The sequence below is a fragment of the Galeopterus variegatus genome, unplaced genomic scaffold (assembly GCF_000696425.1).
Source record: "Galeopterus variegatus unplaced genomic scaffold, G_variegatus-3.0.2 Scaffold4786, whole genome shotgun sequence".
NCBI classification, from domain to species: Eukaryota; Metazoa; Chordata; class Mammalia; order Dermoptera; family Cynocephalidae; genus Galeopterus; species Galeopterus variegatus.
The window spans coordinates 59,581-74,629 of NW_007730897.1; the positions used below are offsets into that span (position 1 = coordinate 59,581).

At 35.8% G+C, this 15,049-nt stretch overlaps 1 protein-coding gene across 1 annotated transcript in view; it reads right to left on the minus strand.

Annotated features, from left to right (window-relative positions):
- The window catches only part of SLC12A6 (solute carrier family 12 (potassium/chloride transporter), member 6), an 83,130-nt gene that overhangs the window by 19,194 nt on the left and 48,887 nt on the right, over positions 1-15,049 (minus strand). Inside the window, exons 3-9 of the mRNA XM_008588355.1 lie at positions 7,400-7,494; positions 5,099-5,230; positions 3,931-4,077; positions 2,519-2,573; positions 1,841-1,971; positions 914-1,002; positions 579-793 (exon numbers count right to left, since the gene is read on the minus strand). Coding sequence (XP_008586577.1) covers positions 579-793; positions 914-1,002; positions 1,841-1,971; positions 2,519-2,573; positions 3,931-4,077; positions 5,099-5,230; positions 7,400-7,494 — 864 coding nt within the window. The remainder of the gene's footprint in view (positions 1-578; positions 794-913; positions 1,003-1,840; positions 1,972-2,518; positions 2,574-3,930; positions 4,078-5,098; positions 5,231-7,399; positions 7,495-15,049) is intronic.

A 15,049-nucleotide genomic window follows, 5' to 3' on the forward strand; every position in this document is an offset into this window, starting at 1 on the left:
CAGGCACTGAACCCTGGACCTAGTAAAAGTTAAACAGACTAAAGCTGAATGCCCCACAAAGTCCCTTATTACTTTTTTATTAGTCATCAGTGTTGTTTCTAACACTTCAGTGTGAACTTGCTTATGTGCAAAGAAATTTGTGGACCAAACATTTAAGACAGAAATCATTTAAGGAAAGAGTTTCAGGAATTTAGCTGAGTTAGGAAAACACAGAGGTGTATGTGGTGACATTAAAATAGTTCTATTCCAGCTGTTAATGCAGGAAGAAAGTTAGCAATTTTACAAGAATACACAGAATATTTTACCTTAACCTAGGTTAAAAATGATTTGTTCAGCTCTGCTCTCAAAACGAGGTACATTTTAGCAGACAACACTGCAAGAGATTCCTGAATAAGGACGATTTTACTTATAGAAAAGTAGAAATATGTTGAATTAACAACTGTGTGTTGAGCTTAAGGAATAAATAGCACCAGGGTAGTGAGTCCTCATGAACAAGAGAAGAATCTAAGATGGCAGAGCCTATTTTCCTCAGAGAACAATAAAAAAAAAAAAACTTGTCCAATAATCCTCTAACTTACCTGTAATGATACCACTAGCCAATCCAGGAATGCCCTGGATCGAAGTGACATTATTGTGAACAAAGTACTCATCACAGGTGGCATTGAAAAATTGACTTGAGTTACAGAAGAAGCCCCACAACTTTGATGGGACTGTCAAGTTATTAATTTCCTTGGTCTTAGAGCAAATGTCAATGTGTCTTGATGAAAGGGTACGGTTACCCAGCATGCAGACCCTAAGTGAAAACAAACAGAAAGATCAAGCAAGAAAAAAAGGAAATAGGTTAGTTAGCCAAAGAGAAAATACCCTTACCTCTAAGAGCTTCTTCTGTCATGGGTGGTAAAGGAACTAATACTTATCGACCAGCACTATGAATGGTGACTTAACATTTTCGGCCAGTTTAATTCTTATAGCAATCTCACAATGTATTAGTTTTTCAATTTTCTGGATGGAGGAAACAAAGTTTAGGGAGATACAGTGTTCTGCTCAAGGTCATACAGGTGATAGGTAGCAGTGAAAGAATTCAAATAGAAGAACTGTTCAAAGATACTATGCTGACTCATCTTCCAAAATTTTTATGCTATTAGCCGATTGTTAAGTCTAAAAGAATCTTGGGGTCCTTTTGTTGTTCTTATTTTTAAAAAATGCTATTTTTTTTGCCTTAGGAAAGCCTTCTATTCATAACAACCCCCTTGAAAATGTTATGCTAAAAGTTAAATCTTATGGCTACTGTGTAGTGGAAGACAGCTTGGTTAGAATTAAAAAGCACATCCCTCTATAGCCTAAAAGAAAACTGTTTTTGAACTTAAGCCTAGACCCAGTGGGAGTGAAATTAATAATTTTATTCAAGGGATCATATAAAATAATTATGATTTTGAGCCCTGCTTTTGCTATCAATAATTCAAATAATAAAAAATATATCCCAGTGAATAAATAGATACATGCAAAACATTTTATTTCATGCGGATAAAGATATGAAAAAAGATAAACTTTATTTTACTTTTTCTCCCACTGGTGAAAGTCTTGCCTATAAGACTTTAACTTCTTGGTTGAAGTGGTAGAGTGGTGGTGTTCAGGCAGAGGGATAAGGTGTAGGTAGGCAAAGGACACCTCAACCTTTCTGTCTAATATTCATAATAAAAGGCCAGAAACAGGTTAGCAGTCAATCACCTAGTTGATTCCTATAGCTGACTGATCTCTCAGAAGCTTTGATATTGAAAAACAAAATAAACCCAAACCTATATCTCTTCCATACTGTGGACCACACTAAGTCATTACTCACCAGAAAAATTTCAATGGCACCAAGGATATACATGGCTGCTGCAAAAGTGGTACCAAGATAAAAGCAGAGGCCAACAGCCCCACCAAACTCTGGGCCCAGTGCCCGAGAAATCATAAAGTATGAGCCCCCAGCTAAAAGACAAAATAAAAGATGAACAGGATAAAGAGAGCGCTTTAGTAAAAGGAATGTAAACAAATCATAAATAGGAAGAATAAAAATACACACGAAAGATAAATGTTTCAGGCTTCTGAAAATCCTGAATACGATAAAAAGATCTGCTAGTGGGAAGTAAAAAATGAAACTTTTATAGTAGGAGATACTGCACATCTAATGCTCCACATGAAGCAGTACTGTTTGCCAGTATTACTTACGAAAAAATCAGAGAATGTTTACTACAGGTATGAGATAGCCCCCCAAAATATATTCTAACTAAAAAAAAGTTAATAATGGGTATGAAATTAAAGTATTTTAGTTTACAAAAGCCTAAGAAAGAGATTTTAAAGAAGGTATCCTAAAGTCAAACAGTATTAGTGTCTATGTCCTATAAACCATTATTCTGTGGTAGCACAGAACAGACTAAATAGTATTCTATTCCTCAAAAGTTTGCACCACTGGCTTTATAGCATAAACATATAATAATCACTGAGAATCCCTGAAATCCAACCTTGGCCTACTGACCTGGCACCACTCCATTGGTGGCAATGGCACTCATGGAGATAGCAGTCAACATTGTCTGTAGAGGAAGAGAAAGGAGAAGATTGTTATATTGTAAAGATGACATTTCTGTACTACTTTCCCATCTGTGGACTGAACTCAGAACACTAATCAAACATTTAACTATCCCTACTTTTATAGAGGGAGTCGGCTGTCATAACTAGTGGTATGAAAATTAGATGATGTGATCCATCTAATTATACTAGTCACACTAACATCTGGATTATTCTGGTAAAATGCCCCTATGCCATAATCAGTGGGATAGGTACTGTTAAGAACCACTAATCTCACTCTGGATCTCCTAGTTAAACAGAAAATAAAGCATAACATATTCAAAAGGAATAACTATGGAAACAACTTGGAAAATAGATTAGAACCTAACTAAAGACTAGCTACAATACCAAGAAAAATACCCACTGAGAAAGGGAACCAATGAAGACCTTTGAGCACATAATAACTGTATATTAAAAACATTACCTGGTAGCACAGTATAGAATGGACTGCAGATAGGGAGTAGCTGGAGGCAGAGTGATCGGTTAGTATACTACTATAATAGTTCAGTGAGAGGTAAAAACTACAGTGGTGATAATGGGAATAAAAAAGTTGAATATAGGAGATTTCGGAGAGAGAATGGATTAGCCTTGGTAGCTGATTAGATGTGAGAGGCAATCAAGGAGCCAAATATGGCCTTGCAGTTTCAAGCCTTAGAAACCAAAAAAAAGAAAATGGTGGTACCATTAATTTTAAGTTATTAATGATATGGGCTATGTCTGCTTAACTGATTTTGTATAGTATTCAGCTGAGCATAATGCACAGGGAGGGTATAATGGTGATAGCAATAAAAGAAGACAGTAGAAAACTATAATAAAATTGATAGAAGTGGCCAGAATACATAAATAGGAGGAGTTTAAATTAAAAGGAAATCAGAATGCTCTCAGTATAGTGGAGAGAAGACCTAGAAACACCTGAATTTTAAAGGAAGGAATAAAGGACTTCAGAACAAAACAAAACAAAAAACCTCAAATATCCCTCACCCCCCAAATAACTCTGTTTTGTTTCTCAATATACATTGTAGTACATTACAGCTCAAATGGTTTGGATTCTGAATTCTTTGAAGACAGGGACTTTATCTTCTACTCCAGTTGAAGTTTTGCTTCATAACTTCTAGTACATCATAGAATATATAACAAGCAGCAAATAACAGGCACTAAATTACTGAAAATCCTTCAGATTTTTATATCAGAGTAATCTCTCCTGTTGAGATCATGAGTCTTTCCCTAGTATTCTTTGTTTTATTCCCAAAGAGCTCAAGTGTATATATTCTTGAGAACTTGCAATGTTCTAGGTGATCTCCCAGGAGCCAACGCACGACTTACACAGCAGCAGCAGATAAGGACAATTGCAAAGGCCTGAAGAACACCAGCTGTGCCCACCACCCATGTAAGACGTAGAAAGAGGATCACTCCAAAAATATTTTGTAGACATGGGAGGTAGACACCCATGAAGGTACCCATCTGGAGGGTCTGGAAAGAAAAATGTTGACAGAAGAAAAGATTATATAGTCATCCAGAAGAGATGCTTTTATTCTTTTATATAAAAACTTGCTCCCTAACTACTATATTCACCTCAAGGAAGAGGTTATAAGTTTAAGCAGTATCATTGAAAGTAAACATATAAAATCTCCATCTTATACATTTTTATCACCATACTTTTATTGTTCCTAGAGTTATACATTTTTGCTTTACATAGGTTTCCACACATTTTTATTATACATATGCATGTGAACACAAATAAACTTTTAAGTGTGTCCCCAACAATTTAAAATTTTCTGTTCTTCAAAGCTGTTATCTTTCTCTATTTAAAAACAGACTAAGAACTTGATGGAATTCCTTCAGAATTTGGCATAAATTCTTCACAGTAGTTGATAAATAAAGCAGATGGTAAAATGAGGATCTGAAGACTGTTTTGACCCTTTTCAAAGAGCTGAACTACCAGAATGCTAAATTCTATATTGTCTCATATTTTCATTTTGAGACAAACTGATACTTGGTCTTTAAAAAACCCAACAACTTCACAACAGATTGCATGGGCAGATGGACATGGACGCTCTTCTCTTGGAGTGTTCTTCCCTCTCCCTGGAATGCTCTTCTCTCTCATGGCTCACATTAGTTAGGTCTCTGCTCAAACATCACTTTGTCAGAAGCTGTCTAAAGTAGCAAGCCCCTCCACCCCAGTCTCTTGCCAGTCTCAGTCTCTTTACCCTGCTTAAATTTTTGTTAAGGTATTTATCAACTCTTACTATGTTACATATTTTAACACAGTTAAAAAGCTTAAGGGCTATCTCCTCACATTAGAATTTAGACTGCATGACAGCCAGGACACTGTACATTCCGTTTGTGCTGTGATCCCAATGTCCAGAACAGTGCTTGACATATATCAAGAATTTAATAAATAGTTACTGAACATACAGTGATGCCCTGGATATTTCCTCCTTTTTTATATATGGGGCTCTTTTTATTTACCCCTGTTATTCTGAGGCCTTACCTTGGTGGGCTTCTTTTTCCCTTCAGTGATGTTTTCTGCCTCTTCATGTTCCTTTGCTCCTTGTGTCAGATTAGTGTAATTGGCCATGCGGTTGAGGAGAGAAGACACCTTTGGTCTGGTGTCCATTTCTTCCTATAAAGCCAGAAATATGGAAGAAATGAATTATGATGGACACTGAAAATAAGCATCAAAATAACCTCTCTTCCAGAATCCTGCAAAGTAAATAAGAAAATATTTCACAGGTAAATATTTTAAGAAAATTTATCAATGAGACTTCATTCTCTTCCCACATGAAAAGAGCACACATAAAGGGCAACATCAATCCTTATAAAATTATTTTTATTAACAGACAAAAATTGAATATATTTATGGCATATAACTTAATGTTTTGATGCATATATACATTATGGAATGACTAAAATCAAACTAATTAACATATCTATCACTTCTAATACTTATTTTTTTTGTGGTGACACCATTTAAAATTTACCGTCTTAGCAATTTTCAAGTATACATTATTTTTAACTATAGTCACCATGCTGTGCAATAGATCTCAAAAACTTATTCCTCCTGTCTAACTGAAACTTTGTACTCCACGGCTATCTCCCCATTTCCTCCCTGCATTCCCTCCTCCTCCCCGTTCCCCTGGCTAACTACTGTTCTACTTTCTGCTTCTATGAGTTTGACTTTTTTAGATTCCACTTATAAATGAGACCATGCTGTATTTGTCTTTCTGTGTCTGGCTTAATTCACTAAACAGTGTCTTCCAGGTTCATCCATGTTCTTGCAAATGACAGGATTTCCTTCTTTTTAAGGCTGAAAAGTATTCCAGTGTGTGTGCGTGTGCCATTTTATTTGCTCATTCATCCGTTGATGGACACTTAGGGTGATTCCATATCTTGGCTACTGTGAACAATGCTGCAATGAACATAGGACTGTAGATATCTCTTTGACATAGTAATTTTATTTCTTTCGGACATATACCCAGTAGTGGAATTGCTGGATCATATGGTAGTTTTATCTTTAATTTTTTGAGGAACCTCCATGCTGTTTTCCCCTTACAAAATACTTAAATGAAAACTTTTATTACTCTTTCTAATAGCTATGTAAGTTTATCTACAATAAAAACAAAATTACTGGCCTGTATATAACCTATTAAAGAACATTGGAAATATGACCCTTCAGTGCCTTCTTTTTTGGTTACTAACATTTATGGTTATTATTTATTGGCACCAAGCATGGACAGGTTGAGCAAAACCTTTTGTGACTGAACTAAATCTCAGACCTTTGCTTGAAGGTCTGACAGAAATTATTGTTTAAAAAATAGGCACACTGAGAAAAAAGGCAATTGTATCATTGCCCAAAGCCAGATAAAGGTAGTGCTGGAATAAACCAGGCTCCTTATAACAACCTGGTCACAGATGCCATCAGAGTCTATGTTGTCTTAGTCAGACAGACATATAGGTACTCTTCAATATACTAAGTGAAATAAGCCAGGCAGAGAAAAACATACCGTATGACTTCATGTTAAATTTAAAAGAAGTAAAGAACAGTATGGTGGTTAACAGAAGTTGGAGGTGGAGGGAGGGATGGGAGATGTTAGTCATAGGATGCAAAATTTCAGTTAGAAATAGAAATAAGTTTTTGAGATCTACTGTACAGCATGGTGATTATACTATTTCAAAACTGCTAAGAAAGTAAAATTCAAATATTTTCCACAAAAAATAAGTATATGAGGTGATGGATATGTTAATTGGCTTGATTTAATCATTACACCACATACACATATATAAAAGTATCACATTTTGCCCCATCACATTTTATCCCATAAATATATACAATTATTATTTGTCAACTGCAACAAAAAGACATACAGGTCTTCTTAATCTGGCAGCCTGCTTTCTATAGTGATTTTTGTTAAGTTAGTTCTAAGGTGAATAATAGTCTTCTCAAATACAGGGTGGAGAAATACACTGCTTTATACTTAGAAGGAAGATAATTCCAATGAAAACATTTAAATCATAGCTGAGTTAGATTGCAAGGTTCTCTATACACCAGAGAAATTAACCCTTCTCTTCCTTACTTCATAGAAATTTGATTTAATGGCTAATCATTATAATCACTATAATTTGATTTAATGGACAAAGTTAACTACAATGACATTACAACAATAACTAACGTATTTTATTTTCTTTAGTTATTAAATTATCCAGCTTGTACTATTTTAAAACTAAATGGGACAGAAAACGGCTATCTTGAAGTCTCTGTTCTTGAGGTCTCTAATTTTTTCCCAAATATTACCTCAAAGAGTGCCAAGTTTTTATCAAAATATTCATCTCCTTCTTCATAATTAGAATTACTGAGATAAGCATTTCGAGCTTTCTTATGCCCATCATCTGGAAAAAAAAATAAACCAAGTTAGTTTCTCATTGGTACTGAAGAAACAACAGCATCAAATAACTGTATGTGTATTAATAGAACCCATTTTCATATTCAAATTTAATCTAAGAGTAGTAGAACTAGCACTGCTTGGAGAATACAGTCTCCTCTCCAGCAGGAGCAAAAACAAATCTCTAAGAAGTAAACATGGATCATTCCTTTTCTAAACAATACAAAGACCTCTGGAGACACTGTTCTTTTCTGATTACAGACTGTAGAGACCTTACTCATAAAGTTATGCAAATCTAGGATTGGAAAAAAAAAGAAGAATATTTATTGAGTACCTACTCAGTATGTAATACTGTGTTAGACATGCGCAATTTTACACAATATTGTTGTTGATAATCGCAGTAGAAGTTTTCTGCCTCCAGGGCTGTCCCAATCTTTGTAAATTATATTAGGTCATTTACTAAGTATTTTTTTGTACGAACCCTTCCACATATTTCTTTTATGTTAAAAGAGGCACCTGACAGGAATTTAGTGAACGAGTTATGAAGAAAAAAAGAAAAAGAGACCGGGTCCTTAAGACAGCAGAATCTGTGTTATCTATAGAGTCTGTTAATGTATATATAATTACACAGTCTGGTAAAAGAGAAGAGAGAAAATAAAAAATTATACAAACACTCTTAAGAACTAAGATTTTTAATACTGAGGGAATAAATACCAATATAAAAATTTTAAAAAATTATCTAAAATCTAATAACCTTAAATATATAAGATGAGCTTGGGAAATAGCCAACAAGCTATCAAAATGACTGGGTCATGTCAAAGGACATAAGAGCCAACCTGCAAGGATTCCCAATGGCCAACAATGGGATAATATGAGCACAAAAAATAAATAATGCAAATGAACTGAAATGCAAATATATGAAATATCTAATATGATATTTTAAAAAATTAGTCACCTTTGCACAGTTGTTAAAGAAACAACACATAACTGAAAAAATGATAAATGAACTGGCTAGCAGCCAAGGAAAAAAAAAGGGAAAGAATCAAGCAATTATCCAGCCTTTCTTGTGCCAACTGTATTTCAGAGTAACCACATAGTTAAAGAAAATTTCTTCATTATAGATGCATCCTAGCCAATTAATGATAGATGGAATGACAGGATTAGAAAACCCCCCCACCAGTTTGCAACCTCTAACGAAATAATGAATCTAGGCAATGATCATCAATAGCTGTTAAAACCATTAGGTGAAAGGCTGAGACAGAACTTTACAATAAATGTATCATGTTGATCTGGAACCTGCTGACCAATCTTAACATCACTGAAAGTGACACAGCACAATCTCCTACTGTAATACAATGAAAACTATACCATGCAATCTATGATGTTTTCTTACCAAAAGAATAAAAATTAAATTTAATCAAGCCTCTAAATCTAACTACCAGTTCACAGAAAACACAAAGGAGGAACATATTAAACATTACCACAAGGATATAATCGCCAAATTCAGAACGTGGGAAATGCTACATGACAAAAAATCTGATTTCTTCAGAAAATAAATGGCATAAAGAAAAAAAGGTGAACTCATAGATTAAAAGAGACTTGAAAGATACAGACATATCAACCAATTGCAAGGTATGAATCTTGTTAGGATCCTGACTCAAATGAATCACATGTAAAAAGACACTTTTGAAACAGAGAAATCTGAATATATACTAGTTATTTTTTTAAAAGGTTAAGTAAAATCATATAATACTGGAATTTTCTTTAAAATAGTCCAGGAAAAAATTACGGAGCCTTGAAAATAGATTTGCAACATTGTCAAAGTTGGGTGACAGGTTCATGGAGGTTCATTATGCCATTCTACTTTTCTGTGCCTTTGACATTTTCTATAATAGTTATAAAAAGAAAGGAAAATGTTATTAATTTTTCTCTAACGGCTCCAGAAAATTCTAAAGAGGGTGACACACTTTAAAATCATCACCAGTTCTGAGTAATTAATTTATTCAATTAATTCAACAAATATTTATTAAATTCCTATGATGTGCTGAGTACTGTTCTAAGTCCTGGGGGTATAGCAGTAGACAAGACAGTTAAAGACCCTGCTTTCACTGTGCATATATTGAAGTCACAGAAGACAGAAAAAAAAAAAAAGACATTTCAAGCAGTAGTAAGTTCAATGAAGAAAATGAAACAGGTGCTGGGATAGACTGTGATTGGGGAGGGGAAGGACAACCTCAAATAAGATCATCGATGTGCTGACAAAGCAGGCTCTCTAGAATTAAAATCAACCAACAAACCTCTTATTTGTAGTCTTTGCCAATTTCTGTGGTATAAATACTCGCACATGGTCAATTTTAAACTACTAATGTGAAGACACTGAACATGATTTGGGGAAGAGATGCACACAATTGGCTCTTCTGAGCTAATATGAGCTGGCTGCAGCACACCCCTGCCAGGGAATAGTCATTTTAAAAGACCCTAAGGCAGAGACAATCTTAGTAAATTCATAAAACACAAAGAATATTATGGGTGAAATAGAGTGAGGAGATGAAAAAGTAATCAGGAAGAGAGGAAGGAGCCAGACCATGTAGTCAGCAAACAAATAGTTCTTCCAAATCCATTTATTGAATAGTCACTCCTTTTCTGATTGACCTATTCTAGATAATAACAACATGACGGTGGTTAGTGCAGGGGAGACAATGATATCAGAGTGTGTTAATATTCTATATTTTGGGGGCATGAATAATACAGACAGTATTTTTTTTTAAGAAGAGATTATAAAGAAGCAGGAAAAGTGGGACAAACTGAAATAATTTAGGATGGCACAATGGTTCAAATATATTGATAGTACCAATAATTATAATAATGTAAATAGACAAATTCACTGGTTAAAATAGGTAGGTTGACAGACTGGATTAAATAACAAAATCAAGACATATTGTTTATAAGAGACATAAGGATATGTGAAAGCTGAAAGTTGAGGAAATAGATATATTAGGCAAATACTAACCAAAAGAAAGCTGATATAATTTTATTAATATCAGATAAATTTGTCTTTCAGGGAAAAACTATTAGGGATTAAAGGGTACCACATAATAACAAAAGGTTTAATTCACTACGAAGGCATAACAATTTTAAACATACATTTATTGTCTGTTTATTATTTCTTTTTTTTTGGCAGCTGGCTGGTACATGAATCCAAACCCATGACCTTGGTGTTACCAGCACCATGCTCTCCCAAGGGAGCTACTTGGCCACCCCTTAGTTAACCTATTTCTGTGTAAGTTACCCCCAAATTAAGTGGCTTACACAATACACATTTATTATCTCACAATTTGAGCTGGGTTTTCAAAAATCTAACAATCTGTCTTTTTAACTGTTAAGTTTACTCCATCAACCTTAGCGAGTGATTTATCTGGAGTGGGTTCTACCATCATTTTATTTGTTCTTCGTATTATCTCACAATTTGAGCTGGGTTTTCAAAAATCTAACAATCTGTCTTTTTAACTGTTAAGTTTAATCCATCAACCTTAGCGAGTGATTTATCTGGAGTGGGTTCTACCATCATTTTATTTGTTCTTCTTTCTCTATGACTCGTTTTCTCTTTTTCTGTCTCTCTCTTAGGAATTTTTGGGTTTTCCTTTGTTCCATTTTTTCCCTCTAGTTTCTGCGTTCTATTTCTACTCTTTCAGCAATTATCTTTGAGATTTTACCATGTATATTACTTAAAACAAATTGTTAAATGCCTGAACAAAAGCTTGACATCCTCCTAAACACAAAGACTTTTGAACACTGGACTTCCAATTCTTTCTTCCTAACTTACCTAAAACTGCTGTCCAGTATTTCCAGTAGTCTTTTTAACTCGACACATAAAATACTAAAATTAATTTATAGAGACAACATTGATTTGGTCTAGGTACATGTTTTCCATTTCATCTATTCAATACTTTTGGTTGCATTTCAGACTTCTTGTCTTCTGGGACCATTTTCCTTTTTCTTGAGGTACATTCCTCAGAATTCCTTTAAAAGAAAGTTTCTCAAATTCAGCAGAATGAAATATTGAACCAAATAATTATTTGTTGTGGGGGACTGTCCTGTGCATTGTGGGATGTTTAAGAGCATCCTTGGCCTCTACTCATTAGATGCCAGTAGCACCTCCAATAGTGACAACCAAAAATGTCTCCAAACATTTCTAAACTTCCCCCCGTGGGGGGGGGGGCAAAATAGCCCCACTCTTTGAAAACTACCACTTTAGAGCAAGCCTGGTGGTGAAAAATGTACTCAGCTTGTGTTTACCTACAGTTGTTTTTATTTTGTGCTCATTCCTGAGTATGTTGCTAAGTACAATTTTAGGTTAATAACATTTTTGTGCATACTTATATCTTTCTGCCTTCTGTTTTGCTGTTGAGAATTCCACCGTTCTCTTGTTCTTTTGATGATCTGTCCTTTTTCTCTGGCTGCTTTCAAGATATTTTCTTAGATGTTCTGCAGTCTCATTAAGATAAATCTGGATGTCTTTTGTTCATAAAAACTCTTCACCTGTTTCTAATCTACTATTTAACCTCTTCATTTTTTTATATTAATAATTATATATTTTTCTTTCCTAGAAGTTACATTTGTTTTTCTTCTCTCCAGTTTTTTTCTTTCCTGAGTAGTTTGCTCATCTTTGTAACTGCATCCTAACTGGTTTAAACATTTAATAGAGTGTTGTATCCCAAACTCAAGACCACTTCATCATTCTTGAGAGTCATGGCAGTAAGAGTTCCAGCTTCAACATACTATCTCCCTGCTGTTCAATAATCTCACAATAGTGTTGCTATAAAAAAAAAAAAAAATCTGGCCAGAGGATAATCCTGCCCCATTCTGCAGCCTACTGACCAAGTCAGCTCCTAGTAGCTCTGGCTCCCCTTGCTGCAACCCTGGCACCTCTATGCTTGGACCTCACTAGTCTCAAGTTTCAGGTGAAATCGCCTTACCGTTCATACACTCTGGTCCTGGCTGTTTCTGGCACGGCTTCTATTTGTTTGCTTGCTTTATTTTTTGGACGGTAGAGGAATGTCCCTGGAAACTTTGTTTATATTTTATGAGACCACAGATGTCCCCAAGATTGTCCTACTCAAGGTTTACTTGTGGTGGTGTGGAATGGGAGCATTCCTGTCAATCGCGACTCACGACAGTAATGGAAGGTCAAGGCTTTCCACGCAAGGAATGAAGCTCTCATCAGGCATGATTATACTGAAAGGCAGGAGATCAGGAGTGGTTATAATGAAAGGCACAAATCAATTCTTGGCCTGAATATCTCAGTGGGAAACCATGCTGCTTTAGAGTACAGCCTTCAGATGTTTGGGTCACTACTGTGAACCCAGGAAATACCAGATGGAATGGAACTTCTAGAATTTCTAAATAACATAGTCTTTACTCTGCAGAAACTAAGAAGCAAATCTACATCCCAGGGTGCTTTTAGGATTATCCAGAATCTTAAGAAGATTCCTTTGGAGAATACCCACTGAGATTGGCCTCAGTAATGCTTTGAATTAAACAGCCCAGCAGATCACTACCATGTTTCTCTTTTCTCATTTTACTGTCCAAATAATGCTATTACTGGAAAACTTACTGGTGTTCCATTGTATAATTCAAATGAAACCTGGTAGGAATACCATTTGTTCTACTGAATTCAGATTTCTGTTTTTATGTATACTTTTTTTAAAACAGAAAAAAAGGTATACTAAATGTCTTGCTCTTTATGAAAACTTTATGGTTGTGATGCTATCATTCCTGTAATGTTGCTTTTATCAATTATTTCTTATACTATAGTTTGGGCCCAAGATAAATCTCAAATTACTCTGTTAGCCTCCTGAACTTGTCAAATGACCTTTGCTGGTCTGAGCTAGGCAGAAGGAGAGCAGTAAGTACATTTAATTTCCCTTGGTATAGGTTTGGGTTTGAACTAAGTGACTAAGTGAACATAAGATTTTCTCAAATGCTATAAATTATGTTTTCTATCTTATACTTGGTTTGAATCAGAAGCCAGAGAGGCACACATCATGACTGGTTGCTATATCTCTTAAATCTATAGCTTTTCCTTTTTTTCCTTGTAATTTATTTGTTGAAGAAACCATGTCATTTGTTCTGGAGAGTTTCTTGGCACACATCATGACTGGTTGCTATATCTCTTAAATCTATAGCTTTCCCTTTTTTTCCTTGTAATTTATTTGTTGAAGAAACCATGTCATTTGTTCTGGAGAGTTTCTTTTTTTTTTTTCTTTTTTCCTTTTTGTCTTTTTTTACTGACCAGTAACGGGATCACAACCCTCAGTGTCGCGCCCGTACCAGGGGCTGGCAACGGGATCGCAACCCTCGGTGTTGCGCCCGCACCGCGCTCAGCCAGTGAGCGGGAACCGGTCTCCACATGGGATCCGAACCCTTGTGGCGCTCCCAAGCAGCGCACTCTCCAGTGCGCCACCGGGCCGGCCCGAGAGTTTCTGATGGTCTGGATTTTGATGATGGCATCCATGTGATGTTGTTTAACACGTTGTTCTGTTTTTTTGTAATTCCTATAAATTGGTAGTTAAGTCTAGAGGCTTGATCGCATTCAGTACTGTATTAGTCAGGGTTCTCCAAAGAGACAGAATCAATAAGATATAATTATATGAGAGCGATTTATTAGGGAAATTAGCTCATGTGACTGTGAAGAAAAGTCCCACGGTAGGCCATCTATAAACTGGATGCTGGTAGCGTGGCTCAGTCCAAGTCGAAAGGCCTCAAAACCAGGGAAACTGATGGAGTCCTTGGTGTAAGTCCTGGAACCCAAAAGCTAGAGTCTCAAGCTCTGATGTCCACGGACAGGGAGAGAAGAGTGTATCTTAGCTCCAGCAGATCAAAAACTTCACCTTTTTCCTCGGTTTTTTGTTTTCTCTGGAACCCCAGCAGATTGGATGGTCCCTTCCCACACTGAGGGTGGGTCTTTTCCACCCAGTCCACTCAGACTCTTGTACTAATTTCTGCTGGAAACACCCTCACAGACACACCTAAAAAGATAGCTTTACCAGGTTTCTCAGCATTCCTTCATCTAACCAAGTTGACACCTAGAATTTCCTTCACAAGTACTTTTAGGAGGGAGGGAGGAAAACTACTTCATAGTGGTACTGTAATCTTCTATCAGGAGGTACATGCCATCTGGTTGTCTCTCCTTTTGAGATATTACAAACTGTTGATGATTAATGCTTAGATCCATTAATTTATGAGTTTAAAATGGCATTATCATTCTATTATTTTTCCTTGACTTATTAGCTGAAGTACTTCTATAAAGAGACATTCCTTTAATCTATTTGGTTACCCACTGGTACAGTTAAAAGTAAGACAAACACTTCATTCTTTCCCTTTATTGACCAGTTTTCAGAATAAGGAATTAGTTCACTAGAATACTCCAATTGAGACCAATTAATTTTTTTTTTTTTCCCTTTTTGTCTTTTTTCGTGACCGGTAACGGGATCCCAACCCTCGGTGTCGCGCCCGGACCGCAACCGGCAACGGGATCACAACCCGAGGCGACACGCCCGCCC